We start from the raw sequence: 24,063 nt of genomic DNA on the forward strand, positions 1-24,063 counted from the left end.
TCTCTTCTCACCTTCAAACTGGGGACCCACGGTGAGCTTCGGAACGGGCCAGGTCCCTGGCTCTGGTACATACCGGATCCTGAGTAGTCACCCCCAGGGCCGGAGATCTGCGGGCACGCAATTGCCACTATAGAGCCCACAGCCAAGTCACTGCGGAGCAATAGGGTACCAAGAGGCTCCCTGGACGGCCCTCTCCCCTGGTCCACGGACCTTATATAGGATCCCTGCCCAAGTGTAAACACTGAATACTTCTCCAGAAGCGAGAGTGTGGAACCTGATCCCTGGGGACATTGGGCCAAGACAGACTTTTGCCCGTGGGAGCTACAGCAACTCCCCCTCTTGCCAAAAGAAGCAACATACCTAGACTGTTTCACAGCCTAAGAATAGAGCACAAAGAGTCCTGTTAACCAGACTAAACCTATAAGTAAAGATCCAACGACAAATCTAGATGGGAAGGGCCCAGCGAAAAAACACGGAGAGCAAAAAGAATCAAATGGAAAGCTCATCCCCAAAGAGAAATACCAGCTCCCAACCATTTGACACAAACCAGACTCAAAACACCAACATGTCACAGGAAGAATTCCAATTATGGATTATAAACAAGCTGAATAATATACAAGAATCAATGGAAAAACAACACAAGGAAAACACACAAAAAATACAGGATTTGGAGGAAAAATTCACTAAAGAAATTGAAATATTGAAGAAAAACCAAACTGAACTCCTAGAAGTGAAGAATTCACTCAGAGAGCTACAAAACACTGTGGAAAGTCTCAAGAGCAGGGTAGATCAAACAGAGGAAAGAATCTCAGAAATTGAAGATAACTCCTTCCAACTAAATAAGTCAGTCACAGAGATAGATCGAAAAAGTAAGAGAAATGATCTGAGTCTTCAAGAAATGTGGGATTATGTGAAGAAACCTAACTTGAGAGTTATTGGCATTCCTGAGGGTGAAGAAGATAACAAGCAAGGGTTGGACAAGCTATTTGAAGACATAATCGAGGAAAATTTTCCAGGCCTTGCCAATACTCTAGACATACAGATTCAAGAAGCTCAAAGGACCCCTGGGAGATTCATAGCAAATAGGAAAACACCACGCCACGTAGTCATCAGGCTGACCAAAATATCCACTAAAGAGTCACTTCTCCGAGCTGTAAGGAGAAAGAAACAAGTAACTTACAAAGGAAAACCCATCAGAATTACGCCAGATTTCTCAGCTGAAACCTTACAAGCAAGAAGAGGTTGGGGCCCCATTTTCACGCTTCTGAAACAGAATAATGCCCAGCCTAGAATCTTGTACCCAGCTAAGCTAAGTTTTCTATACGAAGGAGAAATCAAGACATTCTCAGATAAACAAAGGTTGAGGGAATTCACCAAGACAAGACCAGCCCTCCAAGAAGTACTCAAAAGAGAATTATACACGGATCAGCACAAGAAAGATCCACGAATGTAAAACTACTCAAGAGCTAAAGATGAAATTCCAGATACCACAATGGCCCAGGAGAGAAAACATCACAATGAAGTTCTACCCAACAAGCTGAACAAAAAACTGTCTCACCTATCAGTTTTCTCAATAAATGTGAATGGCTTGAACTCCCCGCTCAAGAGACATAGACTGGCCCAATGGATAAAAAAATACAATCCAAGTATCTGCTGTCTTCAAGAAACTCACCTAACCTGCAAAGATGCATTTAGACTGAAAATAAAAGGATGGAAATCGATATTTCAAGCAAATGGTAACCAAAAGAAAGCTGGTGTGGCAATCTTAATCTCCAATAACTTAGCTTTCAAACCAACAAAAATAATAAAAGACAAAGATGGCTACTACATACTGATTAAAGGCACAATTCATCAAGAAGCCATGACTATACTCAATATATATGCACCCAACCTAGGTGCACCTAGATTCATAAAGCAAACCCTACTAGATCTCAACCAAATGATAGATAACAATACTGTAATAGCTGGAGACTTTAACACCCCACTGACAGTACAGGACAGATCCTCTAAACAGAAAATAAACAAAGACATAATGGACCTCAATAGAATGCTAGAACAAATGGGCATGGCTGACATCTATAGGACATTCTACCCAAAGTCCACAGAATATACATTCTTCTCATCAGCTCACGGGACATTCTCTAAGATTGACCATGTCCTAGGACATAAATCATGCCTTCAAAAATTCAAAAAAATAGAAATTATACCATGCATCTTCTCAGATCACAGCGGAATAAAAGTAACAATGATCACAAACAGAAACCCTCAGCCTTACTCAAAGTCATGGAAGCTAAATAACCTTCTCCTGAATAATTATTCTATAAAAGAAGAAATCAAGATGGAAATCAAAAATTTCTTTGAATTAAATGACAATGGAGATACAACTTATCAAAATCTATGGGATGCAGCTAAAGCAGTCCTGAGAGGAAAATTCATATCCATAAATGCCTATATCAAAAAGACAGAAAACATGCAAATAGACAACCTAACGAATAGACTCAAAGAACTGGAGAAAGAAGAACAGAACGATCCCAAACCCAGCAGAAGGCGAGAAATTACTAAGATCAAATCAGAACTAAATGAAAAGGACAACAAAGAAACTATAAGGGAAATTAATAAAACAAAAAGTTGGTTCTTTGAAAAGATAAACAAAATAGACACACCTCTGGCTAGACTAACCAAGAGCACAAAAGTAAAATCTCTAATAACCTCCATTAGGAACATGAAAGGAGAAATCACAACCGATGCTACAGAGATACAAGATATCACCTATCAATTCTACAAAAATCTTTATGCACACAAACTGGAGAATGTGGAGGAAATGGACAGATTTTTAGAAACACATAGTCTTCCCAGGCTCAACCAGGAAGAAATAGAGTACCTGAACAGACCAATATCAAGAACTGAAATCGAAACAGCAATAAAAAACCTTCCCAAAAAGAAAAGCCCTGGTCCAGATGGGTTCACACCTGAATTTTACCATACATACAAAGAAGAACTGGTGCCCATCCTACATAAACTATTCTCCAATATTGAGAAGGATGGAGTTCTCCCTAACACGTTCTACCAAGCCAATATAACATTAATACCAAAACCTGGAAAGGACACAACAAAAATAGAGAACTACAGACCAATTTCCCTCATGAATATAGATGCAAAAATTTTCAATAAAATACTAGCAAATCGAATCCAAGTACTTATCAAAAAAATAATCCACCACGACCAAGTGGGCTTCATCCCCGAGATGCAGGGGTGGTTCGACATACGTAAATCTATAAATGTAATTCACCACATAAATAGAAGCAAAAACAAAAACCATATGATACTCTCATTAGATGCAGAAAAAGCATTTGACAAAATTCAACACCCTTTTATGATAAAAACGCTTAACAAAATAGGCATTGATGGAACCTACCTAAAAATGATACAAGCCATATATGACAAACCCACAGCCAACATCATACTGAATGGGGAAAAACTGAAAGCACTCCCACTTAGAACTGGAACCAGACAGGGCTGCCCATTGTCTCCATTACTTTTCAACATAGTATTGGAAGTCCTTGCGAGAGCTATCAGGCAAGAGAGCAGAATCAAGGGAGTCCAAATAGGGAAGGAAGAGATCAAACTCTCACTTTTTGCTGATGATATGATGTTATATCTGGAAAACCCCCAGGATTCAACCAAGAGACTCCTGGAATTGATTAACGAATACAGCAAAGTCTCAGGCTACAAAATTAATATACACAAATCAGAGGCATTTATATATGCCAATAACAGTCAATCGGAAAACCAAATTAAAGACTCAATACCCTTCAAAATAGCAACAAAGAAAATAAAATATCTAGGTATATATCTAACTAAAGAGGTAAAGGACCTCTATAAGGAAAACTATGAAACACTGAGAAAAGAAATAGCAGAACTTGCAAATAGATGGAAAAATATACCATGCTCGTGGATCGGAAGAATCAACATTGTTAAAATGTCTATACTACCCAAAGTGATCTACAGATTCAATGCAATCCCTATTAAATTACCAACATCATTCTTTACAGACATAGAGAAAATAATTATACACTTTGTATGGAACCAAAGAAGACCCCGTATAGCAAAAGCAATTTTAAGCAACAAAAACAAAATGGGAGGTATTAATTTGCCAGACCTCAAACTATACTACAAGGCCGTGGTTCTTAAAACAGCCTGGTATTGGCACAAGTGCAGGGACACAGACCAGTGGAACACAACAGAAAATCCAAATATAGAACCATCCTCATATAGTCACCTAATTTTCGACAAAGCGGGAAAGAATATACTCTGGGGACAAGAATCCCTATTCAACAAATGGTGCTGGGAGAATTGGTTAGCCACTTGTAGAAGACTGAAACAGGACCCACAGCTTTCACCTCTCACAAAAATCAAATCACGGTGGATAACAGACTTAAACCTTAGGCGTGATACAATCAGAATTCTAGAAGAAAATGTAGGAAAGACTCTTACAGACATTGGCCTAGGCAAAGAATTTATGAAGAAGACCCCCAAGGCAATCACAGCAGCAACAAAAATAAATGAATGGGACATGATTAAATTAAAAAGCTTCTGCACAGCCAAAGAAACAGTCCAGAGAATAAACAGACCACCTACAGAATGGGAAAAAATTTTTGCATACTACACATCAGATAAAGGACTGATAACAAGAATCTATTTAGAACTCAGGAAAATCAGCAAGAAAAAATCAAGCAACCCTATCAAAAAGTGGGCAAAGGACATGAATAGAAATTTTTCAAAAGAAGATATAAAAATGGCTAACAAACATATGAAAAAGTGTTCAACATCTCTAATCATCAGGGAAATGCAAATCAAAACCACAATGAGATATCACTTAACCCCAGTGAGAATGGCCTTTATCAAAAAAACCCAAAACAACACATGTTGGCGTGGGTGTGGAGAGACAGGAACACTAATACACTGCTGGTGGGACTGCAAACTAGTGCAACCTCTGTGGAAAGCATTATGGAGGTATCTTAAACAGATTCAAGTAGACCTGCCATTTGACCCAGCAATCCCATTACTGGGCATATACCCAAAGGAAAAAAGGTCATTCTGTAACAAAGGCACGTGTACCCAAATGTTTATAGCAGCACAATTCACAATAGCAAAGATGTGGAAACAACCCAAATGCCCATCAATACGTGATTGGATTAGTAAACTGTGGTATATGTATACCATGGAATACTACTCAGCTATAAGGAATGATGAAGATACAACATCTCTATGGTTCTCCTGGAGAGAGTTGGAACCCATTATATTAAGTGAAGTATCCCAAGAATGGAAAAACAAGCATCACATGTACTCACCAGAAAATTGGTTTCCTTGATCATCACCTAAATACAAACCTGGGAACGACACCAATTGGACATCAGACTGAGGTGGGGGGTGGGGGAGGGGATGGGGGTATGCCTACACAATGAGTGCATTGCGCACCGTTTGGGGAGTGGTAACACTTGAAGGTGCTGACTCGGGAAAGGGGGGGTGGGGGAAAAAAATATGAAACTATTGTTTTTAACTTGCACTGTTCACTTAATAATTTATCATGAATATTTCCCATATTATTTCATATCATTGTACAAGAAATAATGTATACATTATGAGGACATACTGTATCTAACAAGATATACTGTTAGACTCTTTGATTCTGTAAAATAAAATAAAATAAAAAAAAAAAAATGTATATACATAGCTTAAAAAAAAAAAAAAAAAAAGAACTACAGAGGTTTATACTTAAAAAAAAAAAAAAAAAAAAAAAAAAGAAAACCTCCCCGGACTCCAGGGCTATGTTAGGCTCCTTACTGTTCTCTCTAAGAGCCCTTGTTTCAACACAAGCATCCAATGGGTTTATCTGTTTATCGTTTGTCTCCCCATCCATATGTGAATTCCACGGTGGCAGAAGTGGAGTTGCCCGGGTCACTACTGTATTCCCACATCTCACTCAGTGTCTGGTGGATAGGAGGTGCTCAAGAACTATATAAATCTGTCCCAACAAATGTTTATTAACCCCTGCTCTGGGCTAGGGATCCTGCACCTGTGTATGTATATGTTGGGGGTGAGGCGTTATCAGTGGCCACCGAAAGCAGAGTTAGGGACCTCATAGTGTTTAGAGTCAAAATGAGGAGGTAGACATTAAATGTGTTTTTTAAACTATTATAACTGTGATAAAGTGCTTAGTGCTACGAGCATCTATTCCAGGAGTTTGACCTAATCAAGGAGGTTGAGAAAGTTATCTGCACAGAAGTGCTGGTTAAGCTGAGATCTGCAGGCATGAGGGTGTCAACACACAGAAGAGGGGAGGGAGCAAGGCAGGGCAGAGGCCTGGGGGCGGACGGGCCCGGGGCAAGTAAGAGAAGCCTGAAGATCAGTGTCGCTGGAGAGACAGGGGTTGTGTGGTCCAGATGAATCAGGAGGGAGGGGGCCGTGAGTATGGATTGAATGAAGCAATTTTTCCAAAGATTTCTCTTTCCAAAGATTTCTCTATTTCTTTCTTGACACTTTCCTTTCAGAGAATCAGGGCTGAAATCCGAAGTGGAGACCACCATGCTCCGGTTACGTTGTGGCTGATTTTATTTCCCTAAGATTATGGCAACAATAGCTCCCAACTCTCGTGCCTTTCTGCAATGGGACCTGGCCACACCCCCTTGAACCTGAACTGTAAGCAAGAGAATGCAATGGGAGAGAAGCTGTGTGACTTCTGAGACTAGTTCCCACCTGGCTCACCGGCAACCTTCACTTTCTGGTTGTTCCTCTCGGGCCCGCTGCCATGTTGGGAGAGGTCCAAGCCACGTGGAGAGGCCACCTGTAGATCCTGCAGTCAGTAGTCCCAGCCAGAGCTCAGCCTTCGAGTCAGCCTAGCCCAGGCACCAGACAGGTGGCAGGAAGCTGCCTGATGATTCCAGACACCAGATGTTCAGTCAGCCGCACCCATTTGAGCCTTTCCAGCTGAGGCCCCAGGTGTTGTGAAGCTGAGTTAAGCCGTCCACAGAACCCATGGGCATATACCGTGGCTGTGGTCTTCCACCACTCAAGTTGGTGCTGCATGTTATGCAGTGATGGGCAACCAGAGCACATGTGAAAGGAGCGGGACAGGCAAATTTGCTAAGGGCGGCACGGATGGCAGCCAAGTCAGTGACAATCACCTAGACTCCTATGATCAGACGGGAACTCAGAGGTTCTGCTTAAAGGACTCTAATTCTCCTTCATGATGCCGTCTTCAACTCAAAAGCCCACTGCTCCCCTTTCAAGGCAGGAGATGGACTGGAGTAGACAGGCCGCTCTCCCATAGAGACTTTTTTTTTACCTTTCTCCAGGTGTGAAAGTCACACACTGGCTGTGATTTTCTGCCCAAGTTCTTATTTAATTGTTATTTTGGGATCAGTTGTTTTCTAAAGATCCCCCAGCTGATACGCATTGCTGGTATTTTGCCAAGAGAGATAAACAGTCTCAGCTTGTACTGCAACTGGATTCAGAGTTAGCAAAATACAGCAGCTGCCTCCCAGCAGAGCTGTCTGTCCTGGAAACACCTGGGCGGTCTGATTCAACTTCACCTTTCAAATCTTTACCTTGTCAATTTAGGTAACATGCATCTTCCATGTTCGTGACCACATAGTCAGGTTTCTAAAACCTCAACCAGTTGAAATCCCTGGAAAACATGCTGGAGAGCAACCCACCCTGATCCCCCCAAGTACTAGCGATTATTCTTTTCAACGAAAATATGGAAACAAAACCTGATGCTAAGCAAATGTTCACTTTTGTGGTCTTTAAAAAAATGTTATGAATTAAATTGAAATTACTCAGCACAATAATAAATGCTTACCAACTGTTGTTATTTTGTACATCAGGTGGTAAAACTGTAACTGTGAATAAATTGCTTATAGTAAGATTTTTTCCCCCTTTAATGCTCTAGCAGCAGATGGGCTAATAAATATGCAATGCTTTCTAACAACATTTGCAATTTCAGAGGCATAAAGGTTCCCCCCTTCACACAAACAAAACGCACAATCATCCAATATTATACTTTTTAATGGAAAAACTCAAGTCATGTAATGTAAATAGCATTCCTCTTTCAACAAGTTTACTAGTTTAGTAACAGCTTTAATGTGAAACAACACATACGCTGGTCTTTATGTTCTCTCTTTGCAAGAACATTTTCTTTCTTTCTTGGAAACTTTTCTGACTTTGAAAATAGGGAGCATTCTTGCACCTTTATTGGCAATTAAGGGGGAACATCAAGAAGTAACAATTTATTACGTGGTCCTGTTTGCTGAGCCAAGTGTGAGTAACGGCTAGGAGCAGGTGATGGTGACAGGCAGGTCTCTGTTCCTCATTAGCTCGGTTGACCTTGGGCAGATCTCATTCTCTTGCTGGTCCTCAGTTTTTGCCTTTGCCAGGTGGGGTGTAAGTGGTACTTTCCCCTTTGGGCCAGTGTGAGGATTAAGTAATGCAGGTAATTAATGCCTGGCATGCGGTAGTGCTCAATGACCATTTGGTTTCTTTATGTTTCAGGTGGCTGAGTGGCATCGAGTTTAATAAAGAACTTTTTTTATGGGAAAGGACAACCATGATTAAGAATATACTAGTGACTTTTAACAGAGGAGACAGGTTCCTTAAGCACACGTTTGTTGTTGTTCTGGTCTGTCTGACATGGATAGAGGACAAACATTCACTCGCTGGTCCTGGCAAAGTGACACAGATACGAACCCTTCAGTCCAGGATGCTGAGGTTTGATCCCTTTGCAAGGAGGGAGCTCCATGTCGTGGAGAGGTTTTTTGGGTTCTCAAGCTGGTTTGTGGGGGTCAGGCAGGCTCTTCCTCTTCCTCTTCCTTGCTGGGCCTGCTTGGGGCTGGGAGGCTCCTAACACCACATCTGTGGGCCCAGAGGTGGTGAAGGCAACCCCTGCAGGGAACCCCCATGGGGACGAGATGGTGCCAGGTGACTACAAGCTTGGGGGCAACAAGGGTTGGGAGCTGGGGTCGGCCCCAGCAAGCAGCCAACTGCGAGAGGTCTTTGAGGGCTGCTTGGGGAGTCCTAGAAAGAGCTGAGCAACATTTTGATGGAGGTGGGGGAGGGGGAGCAGAGATTCTGCTATTATTACCCTGGAGGGGACTCCCAAACCATGACACATTTGGGTTATGTTAATATTAATTATTAATGACAATCATGGCAAGAATAGCTTGGTAGGTACCAGCACTCTCAGAAGTTCAAATGAATGGCTTTACAAATTACTACTTGAAGTTTAAAACAAAGTTATTTATATTTTTATCATAGACGCAAAGAGACTTTTCTTTCTACAATGTACTTTGTTCACAAGGAGGGCAGACTAGGGATATTTCCCTCCTGCCTCCCCTTCTGTGAGCGTCACCAGTGGAGAGCTCTGGCTAGAGCTGGTACTATCCTGGTGTCCTTGGGACAAAAAGGTGGCAAAAGGTGTTATCAGCTGTGGTTACTGTCTGCCTTGGCTCACTGCCCCTCCCCCACTGCTGCTGGCATCCTGTCCCAGCTCCCGCATCCCAGGGTGGACACGTGACGTGGACACGTGACTCGGCTGGGCCAGGCAGAGTAGCATCTCCCCTTGGTCAATACAAATGGAGAGTTTTGTGATTGAGGCTAAGCTGAGAAAGAGAAGCGTCCTTTTGTCTCGGGCCACTGTCTGGGAATGACGGAAGCCTGTTAGAGGAGACGTAAAATAGTTCATGAGACCAGGGGCTCAGGATTGGATCCAATCACTTCAATACTGCGTTAGCCCCAGGATTCACTGAGTAAGGCATATGGCATGTTCGGAGAAAGAACTGCACAGGGGAACACATGGAAATGACATTCATTGGATATCAAGCAGGTGGGAGGGGGGAGGAGTGGATGCGTCAATTCACATCTAATGGTGCAATGCACACTGTCTGGGTGATGGGCACACTTATAACTTTGACTCAAACAGTACAAAAGCAATTTATGTAAACAAAATATGTATACCCCATAATATTCTGAAATAAAAAAATATATATTAAAAAAAAAAAAAGAATTGCATAGGGTAAGTCATTGGAGTTTCTCCAGAGATGAGAGTTTTGGCTCCAACAACGTTATCAGTGAGAACTAGGTTATGCTGGGGAAACTTACAACCCTCAGATTTAAGCTCAGTACGATGAGGGTTTATTTCTTGCCCACACTGCACGCTCGTCACGGGCTGGCAGGGCACTCTGCTTATCATAGTCTCGCAAGGACCCAGGCTGACAGCATGACGCAGGTCTCTAAGCCAGAGGGAAAACTCCGGAGAGCCCCTCACTGAAAGTGGGGACAGTGGCACATCACCCCCACTCGCACCATCAGAAGAGGCTGCACCTACGCACAGGGGGCCGGGAGGCGCGACCCTGCCATGTTCTCATTCAGCATCTCTGCAGTCCGTTGGGTCTGCTTCCCTGGGAGCTTTTCCTTCACCTACAATCTCCTTGGCCACATCTGAAGCGAGCTTTGGAGGACACATCCTCCTTGGGGACACAACAGCTTTCTCGGCTGCTTCCTGCCTGAGGAAGGTTAGAAGGCCAAGGACAGTTTTAAGTGAACAGTTGTAAGTGTTTTTCGTCCTGGCTTCTCTGACTACACAACTCTCTCAAAACTTAATTGGCTTCTTATCTATGTGATTTTGGTGAGCTTCATGTGCCCATAGTTACACTCACAGTTCTTTTCAAGACATGCCTTGCTGTCTCTTGACTTGAATCTATTAGGCTTGACAGAAAAGTCGCTCTTTTCATCCTCTTTTTCCGGGTCCACTTTGTTTTTTCTCATTCCGGGACCCAGGCTGGTGGAGAAGCCAGCATCTTGAACATCGCAGCTGCTGTGCAGAGGGGAGAAAATCATTGGCAAAGTGTGTCGGCTCTTAAATCTCTCACGGGGAAGTGACACGTCACTTCTGCTCACGTTTTATTGGCCAAAGCAAGTCAGGTGGCCGCACTCGGTTTCCAGGGGGCAGCGGAGTGCAGGTGGCAGAATGCAGTCAGCGTGCAGAGAGAGCCCAGCCCTGGTGACGTCACTGCGTCTTGGTGAATGCGGCATGCAGCTGCATGATTAGAAAGTAGGAAGTGAACTGCAAAAGTCACGGATTACTCTGATAAACAGGCTAAGTCCAAAGTAGCACGTTAATTAATTTCCTGAAAGAGTATGTGTAGGATAAGTGTTATTTCTTCCTTTTAAATATTTGAAAGAAGTCACTAGTGAAGTCAATTTGACCTGGGGTTTTGTTTTGCTTAGGAGAAGGTTTTATATGATAATGAATTATTGATTTGATTTTTTAATAGCTATAGAGCTTTTAAGATTTTCTAATAATTCCTGTATTGGTTTTGATAATTGTGTTTTTCTAGAAATTTAAGTATTGTATTGTCATAAAATTGTACATAATATCTTCTTATTTTTAAAATGTACACAGGCTCTTTATATAGTAATGTTTGCATTTTCTTTCCTGATATTGGTAACTTTTGCCCTCTTTATTTTTTTTGTCATAAATAGTCTTTTAATGATGCTTATCAATTTTTAACAGTTTTGTTTTTGTCAATGAACTATTAGTCTTGTTAATTCTTTCTATGTATTTGCTTTCCAATTTGTTAGTTTTTTTTCTTTTCTGTTTTTTGAAGTTTCTACCTCTCTAATTATATTCTTCATCTTGCCATCTGATGTTTTAGACATATCACTCCCAGTTATTTTGGAGTCTGGTTGCAATAACTCCAGTGTCTGTGCTTCCTGAGCCGGTACAGATCTATTCCTATTTTCTCTTTTTTCGTTTTGTTTATTTGACATTTGGGCTTGTCTTCTCATGACATTTTGACTTGTCTTTTTGTATTAAATTTTGGAAAAATTATAAAGGCTAACTTGGGGCTCTAGATGGTATCTTCCTGCAAAAAAGATTCGTATTTCTCTGTGGTCACAGTTACGGTATGGGTAGATCACCTTAGTCCAGTCTGAGATGGGAAGGTGAGCCCCAGCCTTGGTGAGGCCTGAACTGTACAACCAGGACAACCTCCATACCTAGGGCATTGTTCTTAGGCGTCTCTTGTGAGCTGGCAGCGATTAACAGAGCCTTTCCTCCTTGGGGGGCTCTGCACCTGTGTTTCTCTAACTGACAGGATTGCAGGACCCTCCGCTCATATTCTCAGACTGTCCACCGCAGCTTGGGACTCAGCAAGGGGAAAGTAACCCTGAGTGTCAGGCTCACCCGTCTTTCCTATTGCTCTGTCATCTTGGCTCCCCGAGTTCTTATTGTCGTGGTAACTGTCTGGTGTCTTCCAACAGATTTCATCTTGTTTTTCCGTTTGTTTGTTTTCTGTAAGCCTTTTAGCTGTTCTCAATGAAAGGCTAAATTAGTCCATCATTATTGAATGTTGAAACCCCCTGGATGGCTTTCAGAGATGAGTGACATAATATGATGCCATTTTAAAGGCTCGCTCTGGCTGCTATTTTGAAAATTAGACTGAAGGAATGAGATTTTGAGATCTCTCGCATAGCAAGGTAACGACAGTTATCAATAACGTAATGTATATTTCAAAATTGCTAAGAGAGCAGATTTCAAATGTCTGCACCACACACACACAATTGAGAAGTACTGTACATGAGGTGATGGCTATGTTAACTAACTTGATTTAATCATTCCATAATGTACACATAGATCAAAACTTCACATCATGTCCAATAAGTATATACAATTATTATTTGTCAATTAAATCAAAAATAACCTGGATGAGGGCAGCGGTAGAAGCAGTGCGCTGGTGGGCTGTGCAATGGGACAGTGAGCGACGGCCACAGCCGTGTCCCGGGTGACACAGTGAGAGTGGGGAGAAGGTGTCGAATTCTGGATGGACCCAGAGTGAAACCAGGAGGATCTCCTGACAGTCTGCAAGCGGGATGCGAGAGAAAATAAGGAACCAAAGGTCGCTTCCAAGTTTTCCAGTCTCGGCAACTGGAAGGATGGATTTGCCGTCGGCTGAGACAGAGGTGACTGTGGCTGGAGAAAGGTTATGAATGGAGCCGGTTTGCTGAATTTTGAATGTTTACATTTGAAAAGTGAATTATTTTCATCTCCCCAAATGACAAATGCAATGTAATTGGGCTGTTCATAAAATAATTACAGAATTTATGTTTTAAAAAAGTATAATAATTCATCATACATGACAAGCAGTAAGATTCAGTGACAGCACTTGAGTCGAAAGGTGAATGGTAACCATGTTCTGTGAGGGGGAGGTGGGGTGTCCCTGCGAGGGTGCGTCTGACCCCACGTGGAGGTGACACGAATGCCTGGCTGGTTCCGAGACCCAGCTACGATGGCTCTTCTGCCTTTGCCATGAGTTTGATTATCTGATATGACCAAAAGCGTCTTGTCATATCCTGTCCTATAGATGGGAAAGCTAGAGGCTTTTCAGGAGAAAAAAATAACACTAACTTTGGAAAAGATAAGTTTCTGAAACTTTCCTTTCTTGGAATTGGCTGTGTCCCTGGTCAGTAACAGTCTTCACAGTAGGAGAAAGCAATGGGTGTGAAGGGGCTTCAGTTGACTCCCAAGATCCCAGAGACCAGCTTGGTTCTTTTTTATTAGTTGTTAAGCTGAAAGCTGAATCCTACAACACCACAATTCTTGGTATTTTCACTCCTCTGAACATGTGAGTTTAACTCAAGAAATGCTTCGGGTCCTGTTAAACTTACACACTATCTGCTGTGTTATGAATTGAAGGGCGCATTTCAGAACAAGAGGAGGACTGATTATAAATGATCCTTTGGTGCCAACAAGAAGGTGGTAGCTGAGGATGTCAGGTTACTATAGAAACACCAGGGGACTGGGAAGAGTGAAAAGGATGCCATACGGAGAAGAAATTGATTGTTGAAATGATAACTGCATGCCACGTCTCACGGTTTCCTTTTATTAAATTCGTAGATAACAGAAAGAATGCTCCTAATATGAAAACATATCAATAACCTTTAAATGTATTTAGGTATAGGTGAAGGTAAAGTCCTCAAGGACTTTTTAAAAATGTAGACTCTGAAGTATAACGTACAGCAGATAAACAGGAAAAATATTTCTCAGGCTGCAACTATGGAGCTAACACCTAAGCAGGAAGCGAGGTGCCGTGATTAACACTTCCTCTATTAACAAGCAGCCTGGATTCTAGCCATCACAAGAACAATCGCTGGTCAACGGTGCCGCCTGCAGTTAAGTCATAAGGCTTGATGGCCGCAGGGCCTAATAGATAGTTCCCTATGTCGTCACTCAGGAGAGTTCTTGAATCCATTGTGCCTCAGTTTCCTAATTTATAAAGTGGATTAATGCTTATTTCAGAGTTGTTGTGAGGCTCAAATGAACAAATGTATGCATACATTTCAGTGTGACTCTTGGGAACACAGTGAGAGCTCAATAAATGAGGGCAATCATCAAGAGAGTCATTTTTTTCACTCAGTAGTAATAGTAGAATTTCTGGGGCAGAAGAAAGCATTGAGCAGAGTCACAGTCCAGAGCCTACACTAACTAATGACTCATTAGGTCAAATGAAAACAATGGACAATTTCCCTTTGATACATAAACTGATGGTATTTGTCAAATTTAGCTCAGGTAGACATGCTATAGGAATACCATAAAAACCATAGAGCTTTGCATATAAACCCAAAGCCATAATTGTTATGATAAAGTTGTAGATATTGTTTCTAGAATGTGACCATGTGGCAAAGGGACACCAGAACCTCCGGTGGTCCAAGATCGATCAAGAGATGCTTTAAATGTCCTTTATCACTTCAGGTGGACACAATTATACCTTTCAGAAAACATTATAAGAAATTTATAGTATACACTATTTATAGGCTAAGTGTACAATTTTTTTTTTTTTACAGCTTGTTATTGGAAATGGAAATATAATTGGATGGTGCTAGAATTAGTAGGAGAGTAAAGAGAGTAAGGAGAAAAACTGCTTCTCACCCCAGCGGGCTTCTAACACCCAGCATGGCATGAAAGCTGTGGCAAGAACAGCTACCGAGGGGGATTGTGAATTTCCCCCCTCTGCTCAGTTGTCAAAGCAGCAAACACCTCTGAAAAGGATGGAAAATTGTGGTTTTGAAGACACTGGTATTTCTTTGGTGGAATGTTCTGTATCTATAACTTTCAATTAAGTTCTGGATAGAAATTTGGGGAGAAACATTTGTAGGGGATGGCTGATCTTCTGAATAGAAAATAAAGGCAAAGCTGAAAAGGATTATTTCTATCACTTCTTAACATAATCTTATCCAATCATTAGAAAAACCTCATTAATTTTTCCTAAGGCGGAGAGAGCCAGTCTGAAATTATACAAAATCTGGATTACAGACTCTTTTTAAACAAATACACATTAATTATTTCAAATATTCTTCATATGCCTTAAGGGAAAAAGTGTATTAACAGATAAAATGAGATGATTTGGAACAATCCTACACCATACCATGAAGAATAAAAGTAAACAAACTCTTAACATACACAAGCTTCTTGGCCCAGAATTGATCATTTCTGAAAATCTTTTTAAAAAGGAGCTGTTGGTTTGGTCTTAGGTTTTTATTTTACTCAAGAGTAAGACTCTGAAAGTTCATAGTGGAGTCAATTATTTCAGTGATATGGGTCATACCTGAATTATTACAAATATTGAATAATTTTCAACAGCTTCAGAAAATTTCTGGAATGTCTGTTTTCCAACTACATGGCCCCAGATGTTAATCTGTAATCAGTGTTGGCCCTATTTCTCCCAATTCTCAGGAAATTATTAGTTTTCTTTATGGCTCATTGCATGAAACTGATGCGCCCATTTTTTCAGAGTACTGATAAAACATTTGTTTCAGCTTAGTCTTATAATAGAACGAAATATAAAACTCTAACTCATATGGGCACATACATACTTTTAGGGATGATGCTATAGTCATCTTATATCACCAGAGGTCCAAATCTGAAAGTCCTTGGTCCACCAGGCTCAGGCATTAATATTTATAACAATGAACATTTCCTGAGCACTTACTGTGTGCTAAGTGCTTTTTCATGGGTGGTTCATTTATCAATATCTTGGATGTCTCCAAGTTCCCTGGTTTTCTGGAATTAAATTGTCCTTTAAGATTTTAGAAAAAACTAACTCATAGTCTCACCCCACCAAAGGGTGTTACCCCATCTGTGACTGCAAAGCTATTCAGGCAGGGGCCTGTGGTCCTCCCAGTCCCCCTGACTTAGTTGTTGCCTTCCTGGTCTCTTGGCCACTGCTCTTCTTTTCCTTGCCCCCTCCTGCCTCTTTTTTCTGCAACATGTCACCCCCCCCCCCCCCCCCCCCGTACATTCATTGTCTTACTTCCTTCACAGCCCAAAGCACGTCCTGTTCAAGGCAGTGGACAAGACAGACTTTACAAAAGGTTTATGACTTTGAAGGGGGTAATTTCAGCGTGGTTTTTAAATTCCCAGTGCCTGTCCCATAGTCTCATAGATATGGGAAATTGAAAGCCACAGGCCTACCCCTTTGCTCAGATTGGAATAAATGGCATTTCTATGTGGAAGAAAAATAGATCTGATTCACTAAGGGCTACTGTAAATGGAAAGACTCCAAAACTTCCTAACAGTATTTTACTTAATAACACTAAGTCATGAAAGTTTTGCGAACTGATGGATCCTAGTTATAAAACACTCACACACAGGCACACACATACAAATAGCTTAAGACAGTGACTTACCTTCACACGGTCACTCAATAAACCTTCCTCCCTTTGTTAATTTGGAAGCTGAAACTCAGCTATGTTCATTAACAGAGAATACAGTCTGACACCCAGGAAGAAGAATGAGTGGTTTAGCTTGAAATGTACACAAGAAGAAAGCCAAACACAATAAACAGGCCATGTTTTCCATGCTAGCAGCCATCGACCACGTGGGCCTGAGCAGGTTGTCTGAACGTGGTTGGACTGCCCACAGATCAAGTCGGTCAACTGACGGTGAGTTTGTTGATTGAAACTGTAGAATCTCACTGACACTCTGTGCCTTTGGGAATTCCCAAACTGCTCATTCTGGCACCACGGGAAGTAAAGAGAGGTAAAGATAAGAAATGAGAACAGGTTAAACCAGAGGGGCTCGGCCTTGGTTGCACATGAGGATCATTTATGGAGCTTTTAGACATCGAGATGCCCAAGTCACAGCTCGGCCCAGAGGAGGTAAGAATCTCCAGGGCTGGGATGCAGGCGGCAGTATGCTTTAGAGTCCCCAGATAATGCAATGTGCAGTCAAGGTTAATAGCCACTACATTAGATCGAAAGTAACGACTGGCAAAACATGGAAAGGGATATCAAAAATTACAAAAGAAATGCAGACAGTGATGTCCCTTATAAATTAAGGCCATAGACATTCCCAGTGCTAATGTATTTGCTGATCCAAGCAGTTTATAACAGGAATCTGAACTTACTCTTTTTCTCTTTATCTGGGCTTTGAAACATCCATAGATTCTTATGCTTAGCTAAAAAATAGAGCCATCATTTTTCTTCTTAAATCGAATATCTTTTGATAATGGCAATGTTCCTAAGAAGTACCCACCTGACCTAGGAAGATTAAAACTTTTTGAAATAAGCAAATTGAAAAGATATTGTAAGTATACTGTCCAGTCCTAGATATCTAGACAAATTTTTATCTAATATCAAAAGTCAAAGAAAAGACAAGTATTGGGGGGAAAAAGATATCCTGCTTACTAAAATTAGCTCACAATAGGATGCTACCAATTTCTTTGACCAGTCAAAAAAGTTTTAAAGGAAAAAGGAGGCTCTTTTCAATTGAGTTGGCTAAAAGGTTTATAAGTCTTCAGGGTTTGAAATGCCTGAATCATTTTTGCAAATAGTAGGAAAAAAACCCAAAAACAAATGGGGAAATCCTGTCAGATTTTCTTTAATTGAGATAATCTTTGGTTTAGGAAGCCATAAAACAAAACTGGAGATGATTTTAATCCCATCTCATGACTTATTTATAGATTACTGAAACTCCATCATTAATAGAAATTATATTTCAGAATGGCATATTATCAGAAATAAACAGAGTGATTTCCCCTCCTGGACTTCTCAAGTCAAATATTCCCAGATGATTTTGCTTATCTCAATTATTTAGGTCTCAAGAGCACTCTTCCTCCCATGCTTTTGGAAATATCCACTACAGCAAATTAGAGGTAATTTCTCCTGATTCACATCTTAAAATATTGACAATACGTATTACTATTAGGAGCAAGTTTATCTGCTTAAATCTTGCCAGGTTCAGCATAAACATTGACAATGATAAGTTGGGCTGATGAAAACTAATCAATACCATTTCCCACACTTCACTTTTGTAATGCCTCACAGAATTACAGGTGATTAACTACAAAAGAATATGTCAGCAGTAAAAATTAGTGTTATCTGTGGCTCATGTTTATTGGTCATTTAATTCTTATAAGTCAAATTATTCTGACTTAATGTGATTCTAAATTATATTAAAACCATGCAAACCAGAACCAAAATATTCATTAAGATGTAAAGCTCCAATATTCATGATGAATTAACTTTCACTTAGATTTATCCTTTGTTATAAGTGAACTGTATTGCCTACAGTGATAAGTTTGTATAATTTAAAATATGAGAAAGAAAATTTCTCCATCTCAGGTGACCAAAACCTCAGAATTAAGCAATATTCAGGCTTCAGCAAACCTTGTTTTGGATGAAAAGTGTGCCTAAAGAATAACAGCCCACTCAGGGGTCTGGGAAATATCTGAGCAAAGCAAAAAACAAAAAGCAAAACAAACAACCCCCCTAAAACCCCAGCGAACAACCCTCCCACCAAACAGCGTGCGTGCGCGCGCGCGCGCGCGCACACACACACACACACACACACACACACGGACACACACACAGACACACACACACACACACAACTAACCAAGCAACCAAACAACCAACTAAACTGCAAACTGGGTAGACACACTTCTGTGAGTTCTGGTGGGTTCCCAGGCACTAGAGAAGTGATCTACAGCAGCAATTTTCAAAAGATGTTGTGTGAGCGGATAGGACCCTTGAGATGCTCTACAGAAAAAGGGCTCTGTAAACAGATAAATTTGAGAAGTGCTACATATTCCACTCCTCCATCGGAGATTTGGTGTGCATGTTAGTCTACCAAAGCCATCGAGGACTTCTCTGGTACAGACAAATGACGATTTCCACTTCTCTAGTTCTTTCCACCTTTCTTTGACCATGGACCTCTTCCCCACTCCCACATTTATTAACATTTAAAGGAAGTTCTGTTTCTTGGGAAACATTGGGAAATGCTCATCCTTGAGGCGTAAAGGCTAAAAACCAAGGAAAGAAAGAATTTGCACAGAGCAAAAGAGAAGAAAACGCTAAGTGAGAATCTGAGATCCCAGACTCCTGGCTGGGTGCTAGCATCCTCTGGAGACCTCTCTACAGCAGGGGTCCCCAACCTATGGTGAGTTGTGTAATTATCTCATTGTATATTACAATTAATAGTAATAGAAATAAAGTGCACAATAAATGTAATGCGCTTGAATCATCCTGAAACCATTCTCCCTTCCTGGGCCATGAAAGAATTGTCTTCCATGAAAACGGTCCTTGGTGGCCAAAAGGGCCCTACAAGGTCTGTGATGTCCCATCTAAAGCTGTCATTTGAATTCTCACCTTAATTTCTTCAGGATGGGAAAAGAACTGGCTCAGAAGTGAGTAACCACGAACTCCACTTTCCCCTTCACAGCTCGAGTGCCTCTGGACAATTAATTTCCAAATCTGATTCTCACTTTTCTCGGTTGTAAAATCAGAGAGTTTAAAGAAATGATCTTGATTGTCCTTTCTAGGCCCAATTAGATGATTCTACCTCAACTATCATAATGGGAGAACATGGGATTTGCTTGACAAGAATTCTCTTTATGACCAACTTTTCTGGAATGCAAAATGATGTTTGAAAAAGAAATCTGCTAAAACCGTATGTGAATAAGAGATTCTTTTTCTTTCTCCTTTTTTTTTTTTTTTGAGACAGAGTATCACTCTGTTGCCCCGGGTAGAGTGCTGTGGCATCATCATAGGTCACAGCAACCTCAAACTCCTGGGCTCAAGCAATCCTCCTGCCTCAGCCCCCTGAGTAGCTGGGACTATAGGTGCACGCCGCCATGCCTGGCTAATTTTTATATTTTTAGTGGAGACAGGGTCTCGCTCTTGCTCGGGCTGGTTTTGAATTCCTCAGCTCAACTGATCCTCCTGCCTTGGCCTCCCAGAGTGCTAGGATTACAGGTATGAGCCACTGCACCTGACAGGTGATTTTTAATTTTCATTATTCTGGCCATTTTGATTGAAGATTCAGAGTCACAGGATATAAGCTGGAATAAACCCAAGTTTTAGTACTGTACTTGCTGTCGTTCCACAGTTTTTGTAAAAAAAAATGTCCAGAAACTTCCCCCAGCTAGATCTTTAATTAAAATCAAAGGGCAATTTTAAAATTAGTTATTTTAATTAATTGTAGGTTGCACATTCTGTGACTACATTATTCTTGGTTATTAAACATAATTTTCATTTAAAAAAATCAAGATGTGGTTGAAATGACTGATTTAAATGAAGCTAATCTAAAAATACAGAGAAATACAATTGGACAAAGTTTTTTTGGAAAGTGTCTATTATGCGTATGTCAGTATTTCCCTTTAATAGAAAATAAAATTAAATTAATTGGAGGGAGCAAGAACTTATAATTGCCAGGGAAGCTAAATCATTGATCTGATGCCATGTATTGCTGACAGTTGTTTTTCCATAATTCCCATTAACTGGGCTCTGTAATTAAATAATAATTTAGAGACTGATGCCTTAAATTCACTTGTAAGTTGCATTCTGATTATATGAAAGAAAAAACTTTGAATTACTCCCCAGATTGACAACAAATTATCTTAAGATGCATTTCTGTATTGAATCAATCTATTTTTTAGTGTCCATTTACAATAGTTCCAGATATAAAGGTTTGATACACATTTGATTAGAAAAGTAGAAATTAAGGTCTGGAAAATGGAAACTAATACTATAGACTCTTCCCCACAGGCACACAAGCCATTAGGCAAAGCTGCTGCCCTTTCATCATGTTGGATCTAATCTATAGCAGGCTTCTCAGCCTTGACTGCACATTAGCATGGCTAAGGGAGGTTTTAAAAATTCCTGATGCCCAGGCTGCATCCGAGACAAATCAAATCAGACTCTCTGGATGTGGAACCTAGACATCAGTACTATCACAAACTTCCCAGAAGATTCTTATGTGCAGCAAAATTTGATAACCAATGAACAAGTGTAGCTCAGTTCATGAATTTCTAGGTAAACTGGAAGTACTCTTTGGTTTAAAATTGGCAGTGGGAAGCACATTGATTTCTATTTTTCAACTTTTCTATAGAAATCACAATAAAAATGAAGCCACCCCCTTTAAAAAAGGCAAATAAAATGTAGAAAGGGGATAATGAGACCTTGTGGTAGACACTTCTGGAATGTGTGCTCACGCGGACTCCTTAACTGCCTTCCTCCCTCATTCACTGAAGAGGGTGCTGGTGCCCGTTGGACCAAACTGGGCCAACTAGAACTCCCAACTCTGGGATCTTTGAACTGAAATTGAGAGTTAACATTTCTGTGTAGTTGGATGTATGTGCTGTGGAGTAGCTGAATGTTCTGGCAGGTTGACTGAGTCAAGCTGAGAAAGTTATGGGGAGTGGGTGGAGAGAGAAGAGGAGAGAGAGAAGAGAGGGCAAAATGAATCAGAGATGAGCGACAGAGAGGACACTTCTAGACTCCCAGGAGAGACATCTGTTGTTTTCGCCTGCCTGGCATCCCTGCCTGTTTTGTTAACAGTGCCCTCTTCTCCTTCAGGGAGTCTCTCATCCCCATTCCGTGTGTTCTTGGGGATGACTGACAAGTCAAGCCTACTAGCCTCTTGCTCCTTCAGCAGAAACCCAAGGCAGAAAAAGATGGCGTCGTTTTGGTGACCATCATCATGAGAAACTGTTAGTTGCTGCTATAGGGACCCCTGGAGCTGCTCTGATTCCTGTGACTCCCAGAGATTGACTGTTCGGCAAGACTTTGAATTCTGAGATCAAAGCTGCCTGTCGCTTGCAATTTAAGAATCCCAACAGAATTCTCTATAGTCCTCTAGGTCCCAGCTAGAATTTATTTGGAGGCCTTATAGCATTCTGTTTTGGGGTCCATGAGGCTCTCCTATATCCTTGTTTTTGTAATTCAAACTTGTTTTTGATATTTGTAATGACAAGTCTTAACGAATATAAACTTCTAATTGACTCCTTTATTTATAGGGATGGTCCTGAAACTATTTAAAGGAAACAAGGCCTTCTAAGCCCTACTCCAAATCAAGATACTCCAACTCTTTTATCATTCTGCATGCTTTGCAAAGCCTCATTTATTCATTTTGTAAGTATAAAGATTTTGGAGAAAAATCCATAACGAAGGAATACTTTATGAACAACAGGATTAAAAGCTTATCAAACACAAACATGGCTCTAAATAATGTATGATCCTTTGAATAGGAGTCCAAATCTACTCCTGAAAAAAAGAGCTCTTATTTCCTCTATCAAACAACATTAAATGAAATTATAGTACTACCATTAAATCCAAGTGTACACCAATAATTTTTCATTTTCATTGGTACTCTTCTTTATTAAAAAATCTTTATTAAATAACAGAATATGCCAACTAATATAATAAGTACTTCCTCGAGCTCAATATTAATATAGTTGGCACACAATTCAAGGCTGTCTATCTGAATGCAGAAGGCACAGGACTTTTCCCTTGTGATACAGCAAGCAGAGTTACACTGACATAACCTTAAAAACCAGGGCAAGCCTCCAAGATTTCTCCAGGCCCAAGTTACAGAAGTGGTAAGATGTAGGGGATGTTCAGATGGGTGACTTCTTGTTAAATCTATGGTACAAGATGTGGACCATATTATTAGAATTCAGAGATAATTGGTAAAAGATTAAAAAAAAGAGAAAAGTATAGCGTTAAGCAGCTTAAGTGATTAACAATTTTGTGATCTTTGGCAAACTCTGGTTGAACTATAATGAAATGGAAATAGTGGGGCCATTGCCAATAAAATGTGATCATAAAATTTGAACAGTTCACAATGTCTCCTTTTCTCAGAGTCTAAGGAAAGGGAAATATCATTTAGGAATATTCTGGTAAAGAAAGTGGGGTGAAATAAAAAGAAGCACTTTAAAAGGTATTCTGACCATCATACTTTATTTTTGATACAAATATGTCATAAAATAAAAGGTACTCAGACATCTTTTAAACAAGAATATGTTTTCTGTATATCAAGCCATCATTTACAGATTAACACTGCAAAAAATTTGAATTAATAACTCTTAATTCGTTTACATAAAATTATATGAAATAAACAAAATTATATGTAGGATGGGAACAAATAAATATGAACCAATTCAAAGTCCTAAAATCTTGTCTCTGTATTAATTCCTTCAGTTTCAAAATCACGCACATCTACAAAAAATGTAGATATTCTTAGCATTGAATATTATTCACTAAATGAATTCATTTCTCTCAGTTACTGTTGATTCTGTGGGCCTGCCCATCGCACAGGCTGTGGTGAGTCTGCACTGCTATCCTGCTCCGACTGTGGGTAGCCATTCTCTGTCCTGGAAGGAGGGATTGATTATACCAACTCGTAGTATTTCCCAGTCTGGGGGTCAAAGTAACAGTTCAGACATGGGTCATACAACAGAGTCAGCACTTCCTCGTCCTCTTCCACACTCGGGTCTTCTTCACCTGTGGGGAAGGGGAACCACAGACATGTTAGCGGCTGGCCAGCCCCGGAATTGCAAAACTGTAACACCAGATAGGCAACGAAGCAGGAAGTGCCATCTCTCCTGGGGGATTTTCTTTATTTGGGTAGAATATTTAGGCTGGAGCAGAGCAGCACTGTGGAAGTGAGGAGCCTCTACACAGGCAGTGTAAGATAGAGAAGAAACAGTGATCAGAAGGGCCAGCTTCATG

The 24,063-nt window shown here is 40.6% G+C and overlaps 1 protein-coding gene across 2 annotated transcripts in view; it reads right to left on the bottom strand.

Moving 5' to 3' along the window:
- Window positions 1-23,722: 23,722 nt before the first annotated feature.
- LOC138386966 (protein CFAP20DC-like) overlaps window positions 23,723-24,063 on the bottom strand; it is a 260,752-nt gene continuing 260,411 nt past the window's right edge. For both annotated transcript variants that reach the window (XM_069473759.1, XM_069473758.1), the window contains one exon: window positions 23,723-23,835. In XM_069473759.1, coding sequence (XP_069329860.1) covers window positions 23,723-23,835 — 113 coding nt within the window. The remainder of the gene's footprint in view (window positions 23,836-24,063) is intronic.

The sequence above is a fragment of the Eulemur rufifrons genome, chromosome 7, assembly GCF_041146395.1.
Source record: "Eulemur rufifrons isolate Redbay chromosome 7, OSU_ERuf_1, whole genome shotgun sequence".
NCBI classification, from domain to species: domain Eukaryota; kingdom Metazoa; phylum Chordata; class Mammalia; order Primates; family Lemuridae; genus Eulemur; species Eulemur rufifrons.